The 22,195-nt window shown below is 37.2% G+C and overlaps 3 protein-coding genes and 1 long non-coding RNA gene across 4 annotated transcripts; 3 read left to right on the forward strand and 1 right to left on the reverse strand.

Moving 5' to 3' along the window:
• The first annotated feature begins 2,166 nt into the window (after positions 1-2,166).
• Positions 2,167-6,435, forward strand: LOC114536240 (tripartite motif-containing protein 45-like). Its single transcript, XM_028557568.1, has 3 exons — positions 2,167-2,455; positions 3,853-4,737; positions 5,265-6,435. The coding sequence occupies exons 1-3, from the start codon at positions 2,242-2,244 to the stop codon at positions 5,336-5,338; spliced, it is 1,173 nt and encodes a 390-aa protein (XP_028413369.1). The 5' UTR covers positions 2,167-2,241; the 3' UTR covers positions 5,339-6,435.
• A 1,334-nt stretch (positions 6,436-7,769) lies between these two features.
• Positions 7,770-8,798, forward strand: LOC114536199. The gene is made up of 3 exons (XR_003688412.1): positions 7,770-7,929; positions 8,339-8,422; positions 8,621-8,798. It is a non-coding gene; the product is annotated as an uncharacterized LOC114536199 (long non-coding RNA).
• A 621-nt stretch (positions 8,799-9,419) lies between these two features.
• LOC114536210 lies at positions 9,420-11,173 on the forward strand. The gene is made up of 4 exons (XM_028557538.1): positions 9,420-9,496; positions 10,085-10,212; positions 10,317-10,426; positions 10,718-11,173. The coding sequence occupies exons 2-4, from the start codon at positions 10,106-10,108 to the stop codon at positions 10,915-10,917; spliced, it is 417 nt and encodes a 138-aa protein (XP_028413339.1). The 5' UTR covers positions 9,420-9,496; positions 10,085-10,105; the 3' UTR covers positions 10,918-11,173.
• A 196-nt stretch (positions 11,174-11,369) lies between these two features.
• On the reverse strand, positions 11,370-13,796 carry LOC114536209. The gene is made up of 2 exons (XM_028557537.1): positions 13,306-13,796; positions 11,370-11,823 (listed from the first exon to the last, which is right to left on the reverse strand). Exons 1-2 carry the CDS (start codon positions 13,753-13,755, stop codon positions 11,563-11,565), a joined length of 711 nt encoding a protein of 236 aa, XP_028413338.1. The 5' UTR covers positions 13,756-13,796; the 3' UTR covers positions 11,370-11,562.
• Between the last annotated feature and the right edge of the window lie 8,399 nt (positions 13,797-22,195).

Here is a 22,195-nt window from a genome sequence, read left to right on the forward strand (position 1 = left end):
TCTGTGAACATGAATATAAATATGCATGTCCACCCACCTAACGATGCTCTTGACGCCACTGTTTTTCTGTTTAGCGAATACCGCAACAATCACTAACCACGATAAAACTCATTAACTCGATCGACTTGTTGCCAGGCCATTTACTGCGCTATTTTTAGCCCGCGGTCACTCGGGCGTTCCGTTCGACCAAAAAATACAACAAGAAGTCGAAAACATGCTTCGATAGTTCGATTCATGAAACTTCTTCTCTGACCGCGAAGCAATATTTATATTCTTTAAGAATATGAATTGTTCCGCGGTCGAGGCAATATAAATATATTGCCCCGCGGTATGTCTGCCAGAACCACGGAAATGTCATATATTTACATGATCCCACTTAGCCGAGAGCAGTTAAACAACACGAAATGCGCTGAGGTAATCGGTGAATTTAGTATCTATTAAACCAGTGGCGTAGCCAGCCTGACGATTTAGTCATGATATTTTATGTTATTATCATTATTAATTTCTTTAGAAATTCATTGTTTTCATAGTCAATGAACACCAAAATATTAGCATAGCATGACTAAATTGTTGGGCTGACCACGCCACTGTATCTAACAAGAACCTGGCAGTTAGCTATAATGATATTAGCGTGCTTTAAAAAACTCATAAAAGCTTTTTTAAAGCCTGAGCATGCAGCTATGCAAATTCATAGGTAAATAAAGTCCCTGTTACACGGTGTGATTTTTCTTGCAACTTGCAATGTAATTCTACTTTAAAGGGATGTAAATTAGTGAAGAGTCTTTAAAATGTAAGTGTAATGAGCGCCATGGAGCGTAATAAAGAAAAAAGTTCAGCAGTTGCCAAATTTACATCTCTCAAAAGAATAATTGCCTTGCAAGTTGCAAGAAAAATTGCACCGTGTAACAGAGCCTTAAGGTAATCGAAAATAATTTTTTGATACATCACAACCTATATGACAACTCAGAAATTCTGCACGCTGCTAGGAAGGTTATACTCTAAATCCAGTTTTGGGTTTTTTTTTGCTTTACTACCCGAACAAAGAAAAAAGCAACAACTTTTTCAACCTGCACTGTCCTGAGTGAAAATAACTAGGGCTATTATGTCGTTGGCCGTTTTTGATGAGGAATATGAATACATCTACCACCCGTCACTTTGGAATGAAATGCCTGAAACTTATTCATGTTACTTTCTATATTTGATGGTGTAGCTAGCCGACGATTCGTCCCGCTATGCTAATATTTTCAGTTCATTAACTGTGAAAACAATAAATTTCTACGGACATAATAACTCGAACTACGCCGCCTTGTCGCGAAGCAAGTTTCGCTCGTTTGCGGAGATCTTTTATCGGGCATTCCTATGGCCTGGACCACAAATTTCCGGGGGGAAAACAAGCTACCGACTGAGCCACCATGCACGCAAGGCAGTGGTATTTATCTAGATAATAACACGGATAAAAATTAAACTCTGAGCCTGCGGTTTATCAGCATGGAGCAATATTGTGATGCCATTATTGTTCACAATTGTCAACAACATTGAACATTATTGTTGAAAATGAATCGGGTGTGACAATATTTTTCAATGTTGATAACAACTCTGAACAATGTGGGCAGCACAACATTGCTCCATCCTGTTCAAATCAATATCGCATCAACCATTTAACCTGATCGTTTTTAGGCGTGTATGCAATAGAATTTATTAAAACGATAACTGTGGGTGATACGATAACGCAGTGCCGACATAGGAAATAGAAATGGACTGGCACTGGTCCTTAAATTCGATTTCGGCTTCCAGTTTGATTCAAAGATGGAGGTCGAATTCACATGATAGAGTTCAAATGATAGAGTTCACGTGATAGAGTTCACTGGCTCAGGGTTGTACAACCGTAAGTATTGTGTGCAGACAAAGGTCGTGAGCCAACAAATCTTGCTTGTGCCAATCGTAATTTATACTTCAGGCTTTCATGCTTGGAAATTAGCATTGCCTTTGTGCAAGAAGGTGGGTGAAATCCATATACCCATGCATGCATTTTCAATTAAGAAATTGAAGAAAAGTTAACCTCGTCTATGCATACTACGTAAAGGGCTCCATGCATACATAAGGATCCATGCATACATAAAGGGATCAAAATACTTCCGCCTTTTCTGCAACCGTAGCAACACCCAACTGATTACTGCACCTAAGAAAACACTAATCTCTCGAAAGTATCCAAAGACTTAACTATAACAACGATATTCTGGAATGGCTTCAGCTAGCTGCCCGCCTTTGCAAGACAAGAAACAAAATCTAAAAAGATTACTCGAGTGTTCAATTTGCTTGGAGACATTTGACGACCCACGGACGTTGTCTTGTCTGCATTCGTTTTGTAAGAAATGCCTGGAAAACTTTGTCAATGGAAAACCCAGAGATGAATTAAATTGTCCTGTGTGTCGTACCAAGTTCACGTTGAACAAAGGTAAGAAACATACTTGGCTATATATCAAGAAATATTAAGACAAAACTTGAAGTTTTGATATGTATAAATTGTGGATAAAGAATATATTTTTAAACAATAAACATGGCATATTTGTGTCAGTGTTTGTGGAAATTCGTTTATATAGGCCATGTAGGGATCTCTCGCTCATATTTTAGCCATTCAGTACCAGTGAACTCTCCTATATGCTGGCAGCCCAATGGGGAATGGTTTACTTGAAATAAAAATGCACTAAAACATTGAAAATATGAACAAAACCATCGTTTATTTGATGAAGTTGATACATATACGTCATTGATTTACTCAGCAATATACTATGAAAGTATGAATCTCAGCCTCATACTGAGGAACAAATAAACTGTTCTTTTGATGCTGTTCGATTAAGTTTAGATTGAATATTAAATTGAATTGGAGTAAGAATATATTTAATACATGTAGATTCTGGTCCTATTTTAATAATATCGCTGTTATTTCGCCGTTTAACAAGATGTGGTCGTGTATGGGCGCGTTGACACGTCGCAGTTTGCGCAAGATTGAAAACTTAATATAACTATATAAGCACGAATTCTAAAGGCAAAGTATAAGACAAAGTGAATGCATCATGCGGTTTATTTACATTTTTGAACAATTGAACTTCTATACTTTTTAAAGTACGATGTGTTTCTGAATTTCGCGATCGAACAACATTTAGGTTCGCAAGGGATCTAAATGAATATAAACTGTATTGTTTATGTGCAGAAGAAGCTTTATATTGAAGACTGGCACGTGCGCGCCACGCCGGAGTTAACGCCAGAACAGGCGTCTTGTTTTGATGAAGGAAGCGTCCTTCCCAGGCACCCCCGCGTGCTCACGCTTTCCTTGACCACCGATCTCTATATGGTAACTGAGTGCAACCTTTATAACCAGGCTGCTAAAATCTTGTTGTCTACAATAAGCAAGGGGCGTCTCTGACAATCTCAAGCAATGCAGTCATAATATAGTATAATATATCCTACGGCTAAGGTATAGGCAACTTCAACAACACGATACATCAACTGCTATCTTGTATCATTTATTCTCTTCCAATTTCTCAATCCTCACAAAAAGATGGCTTTTTCCGAACTTGTTTTTAAGTCCTAGTATTAGCTGAGATGCAAAATGTAAGGCGTTGAAAAAAAAATAAAAAAAAATTAAAAATTAAAATTAAATAAGACCACTTTCTCAAATTTCCAATAAGGTATAAAAAGATTGATATAAGAAAGAAAACTATGATGATGCAAATTGTTCACACAGAAAATCGGAATCTATGGCTCTGGATATCGAGTTGACAATTAACTGTATAGTCTCACTGTTTTATGATTATGTTATTTTTACTAATCGAAATCGTTTTCAATTCATAGATGGGGTGGCAGGAATGACAAGAAACCATTTCATTTGTAACATGGTCGAAATGATCTCTATTCGACATTCAGATAAATGCGTACCTTGCTCACATTGTGAAGAATCGTCTGTTGGTCGTTGCATAACATGTGAGCATTTCTTGTGTGAGAAATGCGTCAAAGCTCACAGTGAATACCTTGGTTTTAGAGATCATGCTGTTCTTACGACGGAAGAGTTATCCAAGCCTGAAAATAGATTAAAGATAAAGGGGAAGTCGTGCTGCAAGAAACATCCAAGAAAAAAATTGAAGCTTTATTGTGAAACTTGCGACCAATTAGTCTGCACATATTGTGTCGTTTTCGAACATTTTCAACCTAAACACGTTTGCAGTCCACTTGAAGATATCGCAGCGAGGAAACGAGAGGAACTAAAGGCGATATGCACGGCTCTAGAGAGTAAAAAGAATAGCAAAAACAAGTACTATGAGAAACTGAACCTTGACTCAAATGGAATAGAGTTAAGATTAGAAAGGGAGAAAGATAACGCACGTAAGAGAAAAGATAGAATTTTGAAATCTGTTGAGGATGCCTTGAATAAAAAAGTTCAAACTCTTATTGAAGAAAAACAAAAAGTGGCTCGCGTAAAAAAGCAGGCAATCGAGAAAGAAATAAAACGAGTTTCGGACGAGAGAGCCGGGCAAAAAAAGACCTATGATATGGCAAAGGCGCTGGTTGACAATGGAAGCGAAGAAGAAATAATGTTATCATTCAAGTTAGTTCAAGAGAGTGTCAAAAATGGTGTGGAGAAAGACAAGGTTGGTACGATAGATATTGAATTGCCTAAACACAGCAATGAAGAACTGGATAATATTTTTCTTGGTGAACTTAAAAAAATTAAGAAGGAAGGTGTGTATTTTTTTTATATTTTTATATTTTTTGTTACATATTGTTATATTTATTGACTGATCGAAAAATCTGGTCGAGCTACCCGCCAACGCTGTAACATAGATATTCATGCATTATCAGTTAATCAATTCGTGAACTGTACGACGCGACGCATTCTGTGTTGTAAAAGTACGATTGGCTCCACAATCAATTTGGTCCCTTACTTCCTAGGCTCTCTAGAGTAATAGCAAAGAACTTCAGCTATTACTCTAGATAACTACTAAAGTCAATAGAATTGTGTGGAATAGCCTTCCAAAATATCCAAAATATCTGAAATAGCATTTACAAAATTTCGGGTTTTAAAATTTCCACGTGTAAAATGTATGTTTAGACCCCCTGCCATAAAGCTCACGCCTCACAAATGGTGGTCTGACTACCTGAAAAATTTTCTCTTTCGAGCTAGGCATTTTTTCACGATTTAACCTGCGCGAGGTACGTCTCTCTCTTTAACCTTATTTCATGCTTATTTCTTTCTTTACATGCAATAGAAGTTCCACGTCAGATCATGGTGCGTCCCAAATCGAAAAGCCCTGAACCTCCTAGAGTTACGAAGATTTTCTAATCAACTCAACGACTGCACTGTATATTCGTTCTGCTTTGACAAATATAACATGCAGGCTCGGATTCAACTGAGGTTCGGGCTACATTATTTTTGAACCGTTTTTTAATTGCAATTTGCTGACTATTGATCGAACTGTCCAGGTTCTTCTAACGTCGTTGCTTGTACACAAAAAAGTTGGTAGACTGTTAGATTACTGAAGTTTTGAAACCTTGTCCTCCAGAAGAAAAAAAAGTACATTCACGCCAGTAAAATATTCATAATAATAAATGTTTTGTTCACTCATGGTTTTGACATATCCAATAGCGTGACATAACCGCCGTAAGTTGATAATATGTGAGCCTTCTTCACTTCATTACTTTAGGCTGAATTTACGACTTGCAATATTTTTACCTGCCTGCCTTGTTTTTTGCACAATCATAATTATTTTTACATTGATAAACAACTCAGCAACAGGTAGCTCCTATCTCTATGACCCGTGCGGTTCAACTGTCTAGAAATGTACTACTTTCTTACTCAGTTCTCTGGGGTCTCGTGACACCTGAACTTTGACAACTCTTCGCTACAAAACTGCATGTATCAGTATCACTTGTAATTCAAACACGCAATATGATTGGCTTGTTGAGTCCGTTAACGTAAACAAATTTCAAAATTCAAAACTAAGCCAATCATATTGCGTGTTTGCTGTGACGTAGGGCAGGGTGATGGGATCCCGACGGCTTTTAAAAAAATTCAACCAAAAAGTGTTTGTATTTTCGTAAATTTCACATATTTGCAATGAACAATTTCGCATATTTGCATATTTGCAACTCGAAGAGGTGAAGTTCAGAGAATGTTTCGGACAAGAGAAAACATGTGTACATATAGAAGATTATATCTGATAAACACGTCGCTATTCTACTTAGTTCAATGATAAAAGAGTTGAGTTGTGATACATTATATCACATATGTCATGTTTCATACATTAATGACAGTGTATTTTAACAATGATCTTAATGTTTGTTCTGCTTACTGGCTAGACAAATATAACATGCATGCCCAAATTCAAGTGAGGTTCGGGCATTGACTATTGATCAAACTGAAATTTGCCGTGATCAACCTAGTTGCTTGTACATATAAAAGTTTGTAGAAATTAGATTAAGTTTTTAAACCTTGTCCTCCGAAAAAAGAGGAGTAGCTATATTTACGCTAGCAAAATATTCAATATTAGAAATGCTTTGTACACTAGTGGTTTTGACATATCCAATGGCGTAACGCAACAGCTGTTGGGTAAGTTGATCATCTGTTGCTCAATCATATCATAATAACATTGAAAGAAACAACTTACCAACAGGTAGCTGTCTATATCTCTATGACTATGTCCCTTGTGGGTCAATTGTCTGGGGTCTCGCCACACCTGAATTTTGACAACTCTACGCTACAAAACTACATGTATCACTTGTAATTCTCTGAACCTTTGCAGCGCAAAGTATTTGAGGTGTACTTGCTACTTCAAAGTTCAAAGGTTAGTTCAAGAAAAGCAAACTGTCAAAATCAGTGGTGATAATTCGGTAATTAATCGGGATATTCTTGCTGAAAATACCAGCTCCATAAATCAGAATAAAATCCAAGCCTAAAAACTGTATTAAGGCTAGTTTACACTCAGGAAAAACCTCCTTTGGATCGGAACGGACAGGAAAATTTCCTTCGTCGGTGAGTTCTCAGGCGGCGTTTATACAAAGGAAACTTTCCTGTCCTGTTCGATCCAAAGGAGAATTTTCCTGAGTGGAAACTAGCCTTTAGAGCACAACGATTCACGGGCAATACGCGTCATTTTCCCGTTACAATATTTCCTTTGCGAAGCCGTCACTCTGGGCTGCTAGGCTACTGGTAGTAGTACACTTGTAGACTAGTACACTTTAGTTCACTTTAGTACATAAAGTACCGGAGCGAGAATAACCACTGACATAAGGTACAGGCGGACGCGCATGGATGTGGCGGCAAAACAAATCAAGATCTCAAAAAGACAAAAACAGAAAATATGAGGTTTCGATAAATTTATTTACGAAACAAGCTTCTTTTCGCAAAACAACTATAAAAAAGGGATGAAAGGAAAGCAATTTACCAAAAAATGAATAAAAGAAAACCTTTTACAATACTTTTGTGTGTGTTATTTTTTCTTCAAATATGTTTTACGTTTGCAACGAACAGCAAACCAAACGAAAAGGTAAGAATATTCTAACTGTCTTGATTTTTAGTACTGATAGTATTTTATTTTCAGTCTCTCCTAGTTTTTAGCAATGTCATAAAGATCAAATCATAGATTCATTTATGAGTTAAAGGGGTGAATGCAAAATTAAAGCTACATTGTTTTTAAAATATATGACTATGCGAAGCTACAGTCACAGAGTGCATGTTATTAAACCGATTCTATGTACTGCTCTATATAGCCTAGTAAACCAAACAAGCCAAATTAACTGGTGGACTTGGTCTTTTTCTAGGAAGATAAAAATCGAAAACGGAAAAAGCGTCCAAATTGTGGGTTTTATCGGTTCTTACCATTACCCTCGCTTACGTTCGCAGCTTTGGAAGCAGAAATTGTAAACAAGAAAAAGGTTGTGTATTATTACCTAAATTTTGCTAGAGGTTTTTTCAGTTTTTAGGACCGATCGATTCTTAGCGTTCTCGGTTATAGGTGTATGCATGGTTCTGCCTTTGTTTTCCAGAGAAAAATTCAACATTTAAGTATATGACATGCATGTTTACTGGCTGAAATTAATCGAAAATCGTGTAAATTTTCCATCCTTGATTCAAGAGCAATAGCAATTTATACAGCTCTCCTATACAAATAATGTCACGCAGTTTACTTAGTATACAGTATACACAATATAGTGAACGAGAAAGAGGTTCCTATCCCAGCCACAGAATAGGCTATTAATATTCAGTCCCGTCGTGAAGTTAGGTTAAACTATATGGATGGTTATAACTTGTTGCTATATATGCTCTCGCTGTTTTTTTTCATAGAAAAATGAGACGTACAAGATTGCATTGAATTGCCCTGCATTAAAACTCATTGATGAGCCAAGGATGTCCTATACTTTAAGGCCTGTATGTAACTCACTGCAATTATATTTACTCTGATCTAAGCCTGGGTAAACCTCACTTAACTGATTATCAATTGTTTTTAATGCATTTGGCTTACAGGCATGATAAGAGATATTAATTCAACCAGTTTTCTCTTGAAGACATCTTACTGTTCTAGAACCATATATCTGTCGAAACAAATCTCGTTTGTTTTAACAACAGGGTCAAAAAGAGATGATTATATTTAAAATTGAAGTAAAAAAGATGGAGATACACAAGACCCCGGAGCTAGTACGACATAAATGTGTGATCACGAAATGGTCGGAAAAGACGAATGCTTTAGATATGTGCAATTTTGATGTTCCTGTGTGGCCCTATGGCTTGTTTGATTATCCTTGTGATGACTGTAAGTATAACACAACCAAAAGTTATGATGTATACATTATAGTGTTGACGGATCCTGGCGGTGAACTCAGTTTTTGACCATAAATCATCTTAAGAAAAAAACTAGAACTCCCGATTTCTCGCTGCCACGACTAGATCCGGTGTAAGTTGAGAGCAACAACCCTTGGGAAGGTTTATGGTCTGGAGGATATTCATCGAAGAAAATTGTATTGTGGACATTTTCAATCGCGATCAATTTCCCCCGAGAATCTAAATCTAAGGAATATGTTGGCCTACTCATTTTACAATTAGAACTGATCATTCTAGAAAATAGGGAGGCCAAGGGATGCCCCCCTTGATTTTGAAGTTTTCATGCACAATCGAATAAACCTGACCAAACCATATGTTCGGACACTCAGATTGTTCGGTGTACCGTTACAAAACGTTAACATGCTTACATCGGCATACACTATAGAACGCTTTCATTCTATACAAACGCAAAAAAAAATGTTGAAAGGTACCTCTCTGATGTACCTCGATGAAGATCTCACGCTCAGTTAACTAGAAATTAGTTAGGTTTAAATTCTTCACTCGCATTTGTTATCACTGGTTATTCCTTCTCCTTTGATAGACGAACAAGGACAGTTTAGTTATGAAAGAAAAACGGCAGGGAAAGATGTTGTTCTGATAAATATACACGATACGACGACGAAGGTCAGTGTACTTGCATGCATGAAGTTGTAGCTATATTTGATATGTGTTGTTATATAGGTGCTGTGTATTTTAAATGTGATTGGTTCATTCGTAGTCACATGACTTTAAATAAATGCAATGTTTTCGCCAGAAAAAATGGTTCCCGCATATTGTCAAAACAAAGTTTTTTGAAATTAATTTGTCGTGTAACATGTATGCTTTTGTTCATATATAACAAAGCACTTGATGTTCGCCACACCTCGGGAAATAGTGAGTTTTGTTTTTCCTCGAGTCTCAATGTTTACCTCGACTTCGTCTCGGGAAACATTCAGACCCTTGGGAAAACAAAACTCACTATTTCCCTCGGGAGCATACATTAGGTGCATAATATCTTGATATCCATAACTAGTATAACTTCGCAGCTGCAGGCGATTTAGCCACAAGCTGAAATCAAAGTAAACTCTTGCATATATCGGCTGAATCACATTATACGCGCGTAGGCAAGTAAACTTGCATGTGTTAGATGTGAACATATTCCTTTCAATTTCTGGAAGTTCATAACATTCCTAATCGCATTGATAATAATTATTAACAGTTTTAAACCCACAGGTTGGCCTCTTCTCTGTGTATATGTTAAATTTGACCTGCTCTCCGCGGTTGCTGCTTCTTGAACGATTAGAAGCCATCAGTAAACTGCGCAAAGGCAAATCTTGGAAGATAGAGCTTCCAGCGAACTGGTTAGTAGGTAAAATGCTCGATATAGTCAAGGCAAATCTAAAATATATTGGGAATTTGATTTTCACATAAAAGTCACTATGGTTTTGAAATCATATCATTTTAGTTCCGGGGCATTACGTCAAAACTATGTTGGATCGTGTCGACTGGATGTCTTCAATCTTTGTCACACCCAAATAACACGTGTTGCGAACGCTACTTTTCAACTTTACGACGGTAAGTGGATGGCAAGTAATTTTGTAATAAATATAGGCCTATAACGCAATGATATGCTCTAAAGTAAAGTAATAACAAATTTCAAAAAGACATCTTGAGAATCAATATTTGAATCAAACAAGACACAACAGGATGAAACTGTAAATATTCGACTTTATTACAAAGTCATTACAAAAGGTCCAGTCACACAGTGCAATTTTTCTTGCAACTTGCATTTGTTTCTGAACTCTGGATTCAAGTATATCGCTGGTCGTGTTTTTTTTACATGTTTTGAAATTTTTTTGACTATAGGTGAGACGGATGAGTGTGAATACCTTAAGGAGAGACTTGGTGACCTGTCCCACCATCCATTAGCAGCAGCTTTTGGTTTGAACTACGTTGAAACTGGTTATTTAACCGTTGTTGTGCTAACTCAAGTGTTGCTGGTCTTTTTAACCGCTATTGTTATACACGTACGAAAACGACAGCTTGCTGGTAAAAAACATAAATAAATACGAACGTTACATGTAGAAAATAGCCAAAGTTTGCAGCAGGCTTGGGATTAAAACAAAAATTCCAGTTACTCTTTTGACCTCATTTTAGAGGTAGTCGTTTTGTAATATGTATTTTTTGACGCACAGTGTAATATTAGTGGTTCATTTTTAAAATTTACCTTATAAATTGAAGATCCAGTTAAAGAGAAGGTTAATGTTGGATAACGCGATATAAATGGGGCACAAAGCCATAAACGTCACGACTTCATTAGGGCTATGTCCTTTAGTGTGTGAAATATGTACCCCCCCGGGGAGGTTAACATTCCAGTTCTTTGTGGTAAAAAACTAATCTGCATGAGCATGCTTATAAGAACTACGAATATGAAAGAGCGTAGCTACTAGCTACGTACTGTATATTATGCGAAAAATCACATTGGCTTCGTACAGCAAAACGAGCACAAGTGGAAACATTTTAAGTGGAAACATTTTCAAAAAAATTTATTAACCTTCAATTGGTTATCCAACCAACCAACGGATAAAATTGCCTTATCATTCAAAAAATCAACAAAAACCCAGTTAGAAATTGTAAAAAACAGTAATTGGTGATATCATTCGTAAACTGATTAGACTTTGAGGTTGACCGGATGTAAGTTCCAGAGAGTTTTATCCAACTGCATGGCAAGTAGAGAAAAATGAACATCCTCCAGCTGATTCACAGTATGACGGTAGTTGAAATACCTCGTCCGGATTCTCAATCACCAGTTTACGAGATTCCCGATTGTATATCTGATCATCGTTGGGCTGCTGGTCGATCTGAAGCAAGATTCTGTCCTCAGGGTCATCAGCTATCGTCTCGTAATAATAGTTATGTTGAAGTCCCTGCTTGTCCCACTTGTACACCATCGTACCGTCATGCCACTTCACCTTAACAAAGAGTTAACAATACTTCAAACTTCCATTCCTCCCCCCGGTATACTTAGCTAATAATATTGTTATCAGGGGGGTATATGTTACAAATAGGTAAAAAAGTGAGGGAACTTTGATAATCGGAGAAAGCTCGTCCCCCTGATATAGACTACGCCTCTATAGAATAGTTCATCGGTACTGTGTTGTGACCTGAAAGATCATTATCCGAAATGGAAAAAAAATTGGAAAGTTTGGCATGTTTGATCAATTGGAAAGTTTTTCGAAATATTACAACGCTTCTTTTGTGCGCAATTTTGCTTTATACAAAACTTGCCAAGTTGGCGTGGCTGTATTTTTCACCGTTTTAAACGTTTACGAAACCAAGTTTTCTAATTTACTATTTTAGGATGCCTTTTCCAGCTGCATTAATGAGTCTTTCTATCGTCAACCTGCAAAATTTGAGGTAAGTTTGTTTTGCTAGTCTAATGGCATATGAGTAATAATGCTCTTCCAACTGAGCTACATCAGCTAGTAGGTCAGAACGGTTTGAATATGCAAAACTCGAAGTATTTCGAGGACGAGTTTCGATGTTGAAATGGTCTATTGAGAAAAAACTTGAAGGACAGTATTTTCAGTTTTAAACAATCCAAGCGGGCGAAAACCACTTGAAAATAAGACTGGTCTAGTCAGCCTGGGCCGCAGGGTGGAATAAAAAGTTAAGTGTTAACTATAAAAGAATAGACCGTTTCAGCCTGCATGTAAATTTACTAGCCCATTTCAGATGTTGTGACCATGGAATTGCCAATAAAACTTAACTGACTAACAATCGGAATCGTTCGAGTTACTCGTTCGTTTGAGCTACGCAAAATGTGGTTCAAGCTTCATACAACTTTTCCCTGATAGTTTTGGCCAATTGTCACGATATTTAAAGATAGGCCAATATATGATCATTATCAATTTCTTTCGAAATTGACTGTTTTTAAAGGCAAACTGCCCCACAAGTATCGTGGCTAACACTGCATGGGTTTCTAATTGCGTAATAAAACAACTGCACGTGATATAAAGCCGATTAATCAAGTTTACATCGTCAGCGGCGAAGCAAACCGGAGTTAATATATATTTTTGAAGAATGTAAACCGTCGTTTGATTCTCTCTCCTCGGTTTACTCAAATTCACTTCATACAGCAATAGGATTCAACGAATTCACGTCCACTGCGAATAAGTTGTAAAATCAGGATTTGTTTGTTCGCTGTTGTGTGAAACTATAGGTGTAGATTTACATCTGATGGTTTACGCAATTAATTCTTGACAGATGGCCGAATGCGTCAGCACAACAGCGCTTGGCTCCCTACAGGGAGCGGAAAGCCTAAATCAACAATTCAATGAACAGGCACCAACATGAACTAAATACTTTTGTATAGTCTAGCATCACTGTCGCAAATACGTTAAAAAAAACTTTTACTATACAAAGTGCTACGCAAGATAACTATGTTGACTTACCTTGCCAAGAAACGTTGCGTTTACCATCCAGGTTGGGAAGAGAACCCCGCAACCTTGCTCACTAGTACAACACTTACAGCATTCTTTCTTGTCCGGATAAATCAGCCATCTCTGTCCTTTGACAACAAGCTGCGTACACGGAGTATCGCTAAGCGTGTGTTCGCCGTTGAACCCGCAATACCTGTCGTAGCGGCCATTTTCACGGACAATTTTGTACCTTCGGTTTTCGAAATCGTAGTAATAGGTCCCGCTGGTGCTGTGAGAGCCCAAGATGGGGTAGGTGAATGTTTCGTTGAAGCTTTGTTGAAACATCGGAGGCCACTGCGGGTACGGTGGAGTATCTTTGACACGTCTGCTCATTTGTAGTGGTATTTGCTGCACACGACTGATGCTGTGTGCATCTGAGGTCGCCAATACAGTAAGCAAGATTGTTAACAACATGTCCACCATCTTGTCTGTCACTCTCACGCGCAAACTGAATCTCACACACACTTCTCTTCACAACGCTTGATGTCAGCTGTTTACATTACGTAATTTGTTATATAATAAACTTTGGCATGAAATCCCGTGAGATTCGCACGTGTTTAATTTGGGTGGAATATGATACCACGTTATTGTTAACTTAAAAATTTGAGACATGCCATCTCAACCACGTTCCCAGGTTTTTCGCGGACTGTGTGCACCGAAAGTGTGTAGTGCGTGAAAATCCTGGGAACAAGGATGCATTTGGATTTTGGATGCATGTCGTCTGCGGCAGTTCATGTTTTGTTAACTAGTGCTCTTTTTGTAACGGTTAGAGCATGATCACGTGTGCTCAATGGGATGTAGAGTCTCGAGAATTAGATAGGAGAGAATAGCTACCTTCAAAAGGAATTGAATTCATTAGTGACTCTATATAAAGTTGTAAATGAATTCAATAAAATCACTCATAATTCAATACAATTTGATGAATTTCAGACACTATGAGACATAGAGCATGGAAATACTGGAAGCTGATTGGCCGAAGCTGAAGGCAGGTTTTATCTAATCTTTGCACATCCATAACCAATACTGTTGTTATTAAGGTGTTTACTTTAAAATTTAGATGTGTAATTTATTCTGACTACCCCTAGATCTGCCACTGTTTAGCCAGTTGCCTTGAGTGACGTTTTTATATTTCTCTGATACTTGATTAGTGACAGTGACTTAACTCAATACTATTTACAGACCTCTATGTTTCCAATAATGAATAAAATTTATATAGAGAATAAATAATATACATGCATAATCTAAAAATTATTATCTTATTACCCAATACATAGATGCGCGGAAATATGAAATTTATTTTTTGGAGTTCCATACTTCCAAGCAACATCCATGTATTTTTATTTTTATTATATAATAAGGGTTTTTTTACTCCGCAAGGCGCATATTCCCGCTTCCTGATTGGTGGATCAAACACGATAATCGCACATGTGTTATTATCATGAATAATCGCATAGGCTTAGTGCTATTATCGCTTTTCACAATGGCGGATTCGCCAATAAAACACTGCATATTATATAATACATATAATTATATTTACAACCTGTCGTCCGCGTCTTTTTCGCGGTTGATTATATCACGCATTTGATGAATTATTTCGTTTGTCCTAGGCACACTTATATCAATCATTTGAGGAAGTCCAATGGCACTTGATCCACCATCCTGCACACTAATTTCATATAGCTTTGGAAGTTGATGACCTCTAATTATTAGTCCCCCATAAACGATTGGCTCCATCTCACCGTTTATATCTGTGGCCGAGTGGATCATTTGTTCCAATTTTTCAGAGTCGTACTGAGTGCTAGCGACATCTGCACCGGAGTCAAAAAAGCTGCTTTCTTCAACTACAACTTCACTGCTTTCTTCAACTACAGCTTTACTGCTTTTTGGTTTGGTAATTTTTGTTGGAATAACAGTCAATTCATTGACTCTGAGGACCGGACTGTCTGTTTTGTCACATGTTTGTATACAGACAAAATGTTTCTCTATACGACTAATTCTGTTATATGCCCACTCCAATGCTGCTTTCTTGTTAGAGAAAAATTTACGTCTGATTTCATCTTGACCCGTTTTCCGGAAGGTAAGGATACAATTAGGTTGTTTGGCCTTCTTTTTAAACTCGGAATTTATTTCTTCAAAATTTTCACGCAGAAAATCGTGGTGTTCGTTGTATTGTCTTATACATTGCCTTTTGTATTTACGGTATGGATTCTCGTCCGAAGAATCGACTTCCTGCAATATAATAAAATTCAACTTTTCTAATTTTTTTAAACTCTATTTCATGTGCCGATAAGATGAAGTCGTTCGTATACAGCAAGATTTATCTGCGCCATAATAGTTCGGGTGTTGAATACTTGCTCTTTAGCTAGGATGGTCACTGGAGAGTGAAATCTGTACAGGTATCACATTTTACCCTAAAATTACTATGACACAACCTAGGTCAACTTCTAATCATGCATTTACCTCGCAAAGGTTAAAGGTCTTTGACGTCACCGTACCTGGCAAGTACCATCAAGGTTTCTACAACTTATTTGCATATGGCTGTCCTCATAGGGGGATCACAAAAGAGTGAAATCAAAGAACGTTTGAAAAGAACACATGAAATATTCTATTAAAATAGATCCCTCCCTCCCTCGGGAGTACCATGTGAAATATTTTGAATTAAATGTTCCTTGATTTTTACTTAATTTTTATATGTTCCGTTGCAATCACTCGCCACTTCTTTACCCGATGAAAAGAGTAGTATGTTTTTTTAAGAGTTTAAAATTGTCACATTTTAGCGTGAAAAACCTCTCCTCGTATATTAGGAGGGTCGAAAGATTTCATGCAAATTAAATACTTCGAAACGTTAGTAAGTTAATAGAAACTCCTCGCGAGTCACGCTTACCATAAAACGCTAAAATTTATTTGCCTTCTTTTAGTTTAGCGGCATAGGCGTACGGGCGCAACTTCGTTTGGGGGGGCAACAAAAAATCGCCCGAATTTTTGAATTATACAATGTGCCCGAATTATAATTATAGAATAATCTAAAATCTCTAAAGGTTTCTAAAGCTACGGGACTCGATAAAATTCCAGCAAAAGTACTTAAACTATCTGCGGATATAATTGCTCCATCACTGACTGCCATTTTTAATCTATCATTATATACTGGGAAATTTGTCAATGATTGGAAAATAGCACGAGTCCAACCAATCTATAAATCCGAAGATAGGAGAAAGTGTGAAAATTACCGTCCGATCTCCATTCTGCCAATTGTTAGCAAAATATTTGAGAAAGAAATTTTTCGACAACTATATGACTATCTGTCAGAGAACTTACTGATTTCAAAATTTCAATCTGGCTTTAGACCAAAACACTCAACATTAACTCTACTTCTTCAAATGTGTGATAAATGGTTGGAAAATATGGACGAGGGTAAAATTACTGGTATAGTTTCCTTAGATATTCGAAAAGCTTTTGACTCAATTGATCATGAAATTCTACTGATAAAAATGAACTAGGGATCCAAGGATAGTGCAAAGTTTTCATGCCCTGTAATACCTAAGCAACCAGACGTTTGTCCCAACATAGACATTTTGACTTATGCCAGTAAAAATATAACGAACTAGGTTAAACATTAACCAAAAGGAAATTACTCAAAGTACTCAAATTACGTTAGCTGCGGATACAGTCACTATTAAATTATAGCTAATTTTAGTTGCCCATGTAAACCGGCCAAACCGGTGTCACGGTCTCAGAGCTCCCCCAGTCTGAGTGCTCCCCTTGTAACAAGTGCGCATGTGCAGTGTAGGGGGACAACTGAGCACGTAGCAGAGCGGGCTCAGTTCTCCCCCAGTCTCAACGATCCTCCGAGGACATTTACGTAAAATATTAAACTTTGGGTACATGGGACGAAAAGCAAAGAAAAAATGCTTTTGACAAGGTAGTCCTGTTAAAATGTGATCTCTGTAAGTGATTTCATGTAACTGTTGGACAATAGTCTGTATTGTATGATGGAATCAGCACAAAATGTCGCTAAAATATAGATTTGAATGTCACTGTGGTGATGATCGGAATCGGATGGGCTACAAGCGTACATCACATTTATATTATCATAATCATTCATATCAATCAATCTTGTTGCTGTTGTGAGATTGTGGTGGACTGTTACAAATGAGCGGTGGACTGTCATGAATCAATATTGGATTGTTATCTTTACAGGATGATGTGGTGTTGCTGCAAGGTGGTGAAGTAGCATTGACTAGTGAATGGATGTTGTCAGGTGATGATGAAAAGTACATGCTTTGTTCAGTCTTTTGTATATCATGAAGCTCACTTGTCTTATATGGTCTCAGTTGATCATATGGTACTTTTTGTTTGAGAGGTGCTGCATCATCCTTAAAGGAAACAAGGGTTGCCCTTTGCATATTGTCCATTTCAATAACCCTGAAAAAAAATTAAAAAGTGGTTAATTTCCTGAATGAAATTATACCATCAATTGACGGGTCAAGATTGCATCCTAATTGTTAAATTATTCTAGTACCGATATGGGCCCATCCAACCAGGTTCCATCTTTCCACCTTTCCTGGACACATTTTTCATCTGTCGTTTATAAACTGTGTCACCAACTTTAATTTCAAATGTTCTGACTCCCTTTCCTTTTCTCTTTTCATATTGTTTTTTCTGTTTCTCTTGTGCAAGCTCAAGATTGCTCAGAACCTACAAAAAAGTACAACAATTGTAAATAAATGTTTGTCAGCTTTACATATATGTAATAATAATAAATTCAATCTCAAATATAGACTAGGGCAGTTTATGAGTTAACAAAAAAATTGATTTTTTCCACCCACAAGTCCTCCCAAAAAACCCCTCTGCTGGCTAAATTGTACATACTTGCTGGCGAGTGGCCTCAGATTTTGTTATCCTTTCACCAGTTTCTTGGTCTAGCTGGTCTTCTGTTCTTTCAGGAGCAGATGAATTATCCTCCACAACAGTAATCTATATAGCCAATTAAAATTTTCCATGAGTATTTTGTGGCCATATGAGTTATGCTACATATATATAGCTATAAGGTAAATATTTTAGTAAATACCATTTGAGCTGAATTTGGATTTCGCCCAAACATCAAATAAAATGGTGTGTATTTTGTTGAAGCTTGCTTCTGTGTTCTAATGGAATAAGCAACTTCATCCAGAAAATCACACCAATTATTCTGATGTTCATTCACAAGTTTGGATAAACGTTGTTTCAAAGTTTGGTTTGTTCTTTCATCCAATCCATTTGTTTGAGGGTGATATGCGCTGGTCACTGATCGTTTGATGCCAAATTCTCTGCAGACTTCATCATTCACTTTTGCTACAAATTCTCTCCCTTGGTCTGAAAGAAGCCGTGCAGGTGCACCCCATCTAAATATAATGACAAATCTGTTACAAATATGTCTTGGACCACCTTAAGTAGCATGTTGGCAACACAGTTGGCATTGACTTGCTTATGTTGTGTTGTCTGCAACCCAATAGTAAAATGTTCCTAATGTTACCTGCATGTAAATTTCTTTATGCATTTTGCAACACCATCTGCAGCTTTGCTTTTGATGGGGAAAAAATCAACAAATTTTGTGTAATAGTCTGTGAATGTACAGACATACTTGTAACCTTCTTCAGTTGTTGGCAGCGGCCCTAGAAGGCAAAATGAAATATTTTGATGAGGTATTACTGTATCAATAATGAAAAAGTAAACTAGCTGGTACTCACCAATCAAATCAATTCCAACTAACTCCAATGCCTCATTAACTTTTATTGGGATTAGCTCTGGTGCTTGTGTCTTTATCTTGCTATAAATCTGGCATTGGTGACATGATGCGATCTATATTAAAAAATCCACTGTTAAGTAAAAACACCCAGTAATTTTGTAGAATGATTATCCCCTGACAAGCAATATTGTCTGGCTTTAACACATTAACAAAAAGCTAGTGCAATGCATTGCAGCTTAATTTTTTAACAAGTTACATTTTGTCAGCCCATACTCACATATTCTTGGACATCTTCTTTCATGCCATTCCAACAATAATAGTTGGAAATCTTATTAAGGGTGGCATTCACACCACTATGACCTCCCATAGCTTCACTATGGTGATGATGAAGAATCTCCCCAATTTCATCTATGGTAAGGACAACCTTTTTACGTATTCCTTTCTTTCCACCAGTGTAATACAGCTCCTTATCTGAAAAATACCGAAAATGCTTACTTCCAAAAGAATGATGAAAAGTTGTAGGGCATTGATTCTATATGATTCTACATTTTGTAACAGTTGCTGCATTAAAAGTATTCTAACACTTAATTGCAATTGATTAACACTTAATGGCAACATATTGTGCAATGTGCAACAACGTTGCTTGACAATTAAGTCACAAAGTGTAACAGCACTTCTATACTGCATAGTTGTATCAACTTGGTATTGCTCTGCATGATTCTCTGAGCAACATCTAGGAATTGTAGTTGTAATGTCAGTGTTTTTTTTTGTTTGTCTTGAATGAGAATCACCATCGAGTGATTTACATGCACTGAAATTGAAATAAAATATTTGTCATGCAAACAAACAAACATGCATGATCATCACACGCTGGCAAGGTGAGTAAAATGATCCTGAGCGCTGGATAAGGCAGACTAAAGAATAATCTTAAAATACATTACTTGTTTCATCAAAAATGTAGTTTTTTGCTTGGCCACGAACCACTCGTTGTTGGTTTTTCGTTAAACCATCTCGATGTTTCCCATGGCGCAGGTAGTGGGCAATTCGCTCGACTTTTTCTTTATGTTGAGCCAAGCGATCTTTTCTACTTTTCGGTACAACTTCATCCGTCAAATCTGCCTCAACTACAGGTCCTTCTTTTAATACCATTTTAAAGCCTTTGGCAACAAATTTACTCCAGATTTCTCAATGATTTTGTGTTCTGACAGGCACTGGCGACAGCGAGATAAGGGGGATAACTCAGACCACGCGAAAATGTTGTTATGCAAAACCGCTGACGCGCGCATGCGCATAGTAATAGAGGAACACTGAGACTGGGGGAGTACTGAGACTGCTACACCGGGCGCAATTTTCTCAGTGTAGTTTCTTTTCTTCGTCAAACAACTGTGACTACATTCACTACATTTATATGATGGCTACAATTTATCCGTCACTTCATAAGAATAGCCAAAATAGTTGCGTTGGAAATAATGTAAATAAACCGCGGTGCTTATTATGTCTATGATGTGGATATACTTCGACGCGTAAATCGATACAAAACAATATACTTATAATCAATACTGTATACCGCCAAAATGATTTGATTACTGCACAAAATGTCCGTCTTGTATAGTATCATTTATGTACTGTATGCAGAATATCAGGTATCGACTTGCTATCGACATAATATACATTCGTGTAAAAGTCTATCAATACATAAACAACACAGCGTCGTTTCTTCCTAACATCTTAGCTCTATTTATGGAATAAACCTTCCAAATTATATTTGTGTTGAATTGAATGCTCGTAATTCATAACATAAGTTGATAAAGTGCGTAGATTCTCAAAGAATTGCTCGATTTTTACGCCCGGAATGTTTTGAAGCAATGCTCGTCACTCCTCGTTTCTTTACATCGTGAATAATGTTCAAGTCTAGACGGCACATGCGCAGTTGCGACGTGTAAGAAAGAATCGGGTGTTCCGGGGGGTAATTCTGTGCAAATCCCTTTAAAACAAAACCCAAACCGCGGAAAAGCAATGCTTCAAAATTTACAGTAACCGCCAAAATCCCTCAATATTTTGGTGAACTTTGCAAAAGGGGTATAGTGCATTAATAAATAAAGCAAGTTAAACTGATTTAAAAACCTTAAATTACTGATCATACACAAAAAGTTACTATACGCATAAATCAATCTACCCCCCCCGTAAAGTTTACACTATGACTGACTGACTGACTGTCTGACTGACTCGTTTGAATTTTCGCCACTCATCACAATACTGCAAAGTTTCTCAAACTTTGCACTAAAAACCAGTTTGGAATAAAACACTCCGAACTTGCTTGGTTTGCTTCCTATTTGACTAATCGAGAGCAGGTGTGTTATGTGAATGGCTATATATCGACTCGCAAAGAAATAATAAGTGGAGTTCCCCAAGGTTCCATTCTGGGTCCCCTGTTGTTTCTGCTGTATATCAATGACTTACCAGAGTACTTAAAATCTACTACCCCTGGAATATATGCAGACGACACTCAAATCTTTGCGTCGTCGGATAACTTTGATGAATTAGTAGATATGTTGAATTCTGATTTAAAAAATATCAGTAAATGGCTTAGTGATAATAAATTGCAACATCATACTACCAAAACTAAACTTTTGTTTGTAGGCTCTTCGTATAACATTCAAAATAAACTAGGAAATAAGTCAGTGATCTTTGGAAATGTACCAGTAACCCGTTATAGATCTTTTAAATGTTTGGGCGTCGAGATTGATGAACAACTTAATTGGGAAGCCCATATAAATGCAATAAGCAGAAAGGTAGGCACGGGAATAGGTGTAATGAGACGAGTTAAACCCTTTGTTCCTGAAGAAACCATGCACACCATTTACAAAGCTTTAATTCAACCATACTTTGACTATTGTTCCCCTCTTTGGGACAGTTGCGGTCTATTATTGAAAGAAAAGTTGCAAAAATTTCAAAATAGGGCTGCTCGGGTGTTAACGGGGGCAGACTACAATACAAGCTCCTCTGAACTCCTGGAGCAGCTTAGATGGAAAAATCTCGAAACTAAATATAAAACTAACAAAGCAGTTCTCGTTTATAATATCCTAAATAACGGTACTGCTCCGTGCCTTCGCGAATCCTTTTCTGAGCGTAGTGTAA

The sequence above is a fragment of the Dendronephthya gigantea genome, unplaced genomic scaffold (assembly GCF_004324835.1).
Source record: "Dendronephthya gigantea isolate DGI-Jeju-01 unplaced genomic scaffold, DenGig_1.0 000132F, whole genome shotgun sequence".
In the NCBI taxonomy this organism is placed as follows: Eukaryota; Metazoa; Cnidaria; class Anthozoa; order Malacalcyonacea; family Nephtheidae; genus Dendronephthya; species Dendronephthya gigantea.

Excerpts from the sequence above, each read along its gene's own strand:
- LOC114536240 (XM_028557568.1), top strand. The coding sequence starts at position 2,242 with ATGGCTTCAGCTAGCTGCCCGCCTTTGCAAGACAAGAAACAAAATCTA. Across the intron at positions 2,456-3,852 it reads CAAGTTCACGTTGAACAAAG|ATGGGGTGGCAGGAATGACA; the intron begins GTAAGAAACATA and ends TTCAATTCATAG. Across the intron at positions 4,738-5,264 it reads TAAAAAAATTAAGAAGGAAG|AAGTTCCACGTCAGATCATG; the intron begins GTGTGTATTTTT and ends TACATGCAATAG.
- LOC114536209 (XM_028557537.1), bottom strand. The coding sequence starts at position 13,755 with ATGGTGGACATGTTGTTAACAATCTTGCTTACTGTATTGGCGACCTCA. Across the intron at positions 11,824-13,305 it reads ACGCAACGTTTCTTGGCAAG|GTGAAGTGGCATGACGGTAC; the intron begins GTAAGTCAACAT and ends CTCTTTGTTAAG.
- LOC114536210 (XM_028557538.1), top strand. The coding sequence starts at position 10,106 with ATGTTAAATTTGACCTGCTCTCCGCGGTTGCTGCTTCTTGAACGATTA. Across the intron at positions 10,213-10,316 it reads ATAGAGCTTCCAGCGAACTG|TTCCGGGGCATTACGTCAAA; the intron begins GTTAGTAGGTAA and ends ATATCATTTTAG. Across the intron at positions 10,427-10,717 it reads TACTTTTCAACTTTACGACG|GTGAGACGGATGAGTGTGAA; the intron begins GTAAGTGGATGG and ends TTTTGACTATAG.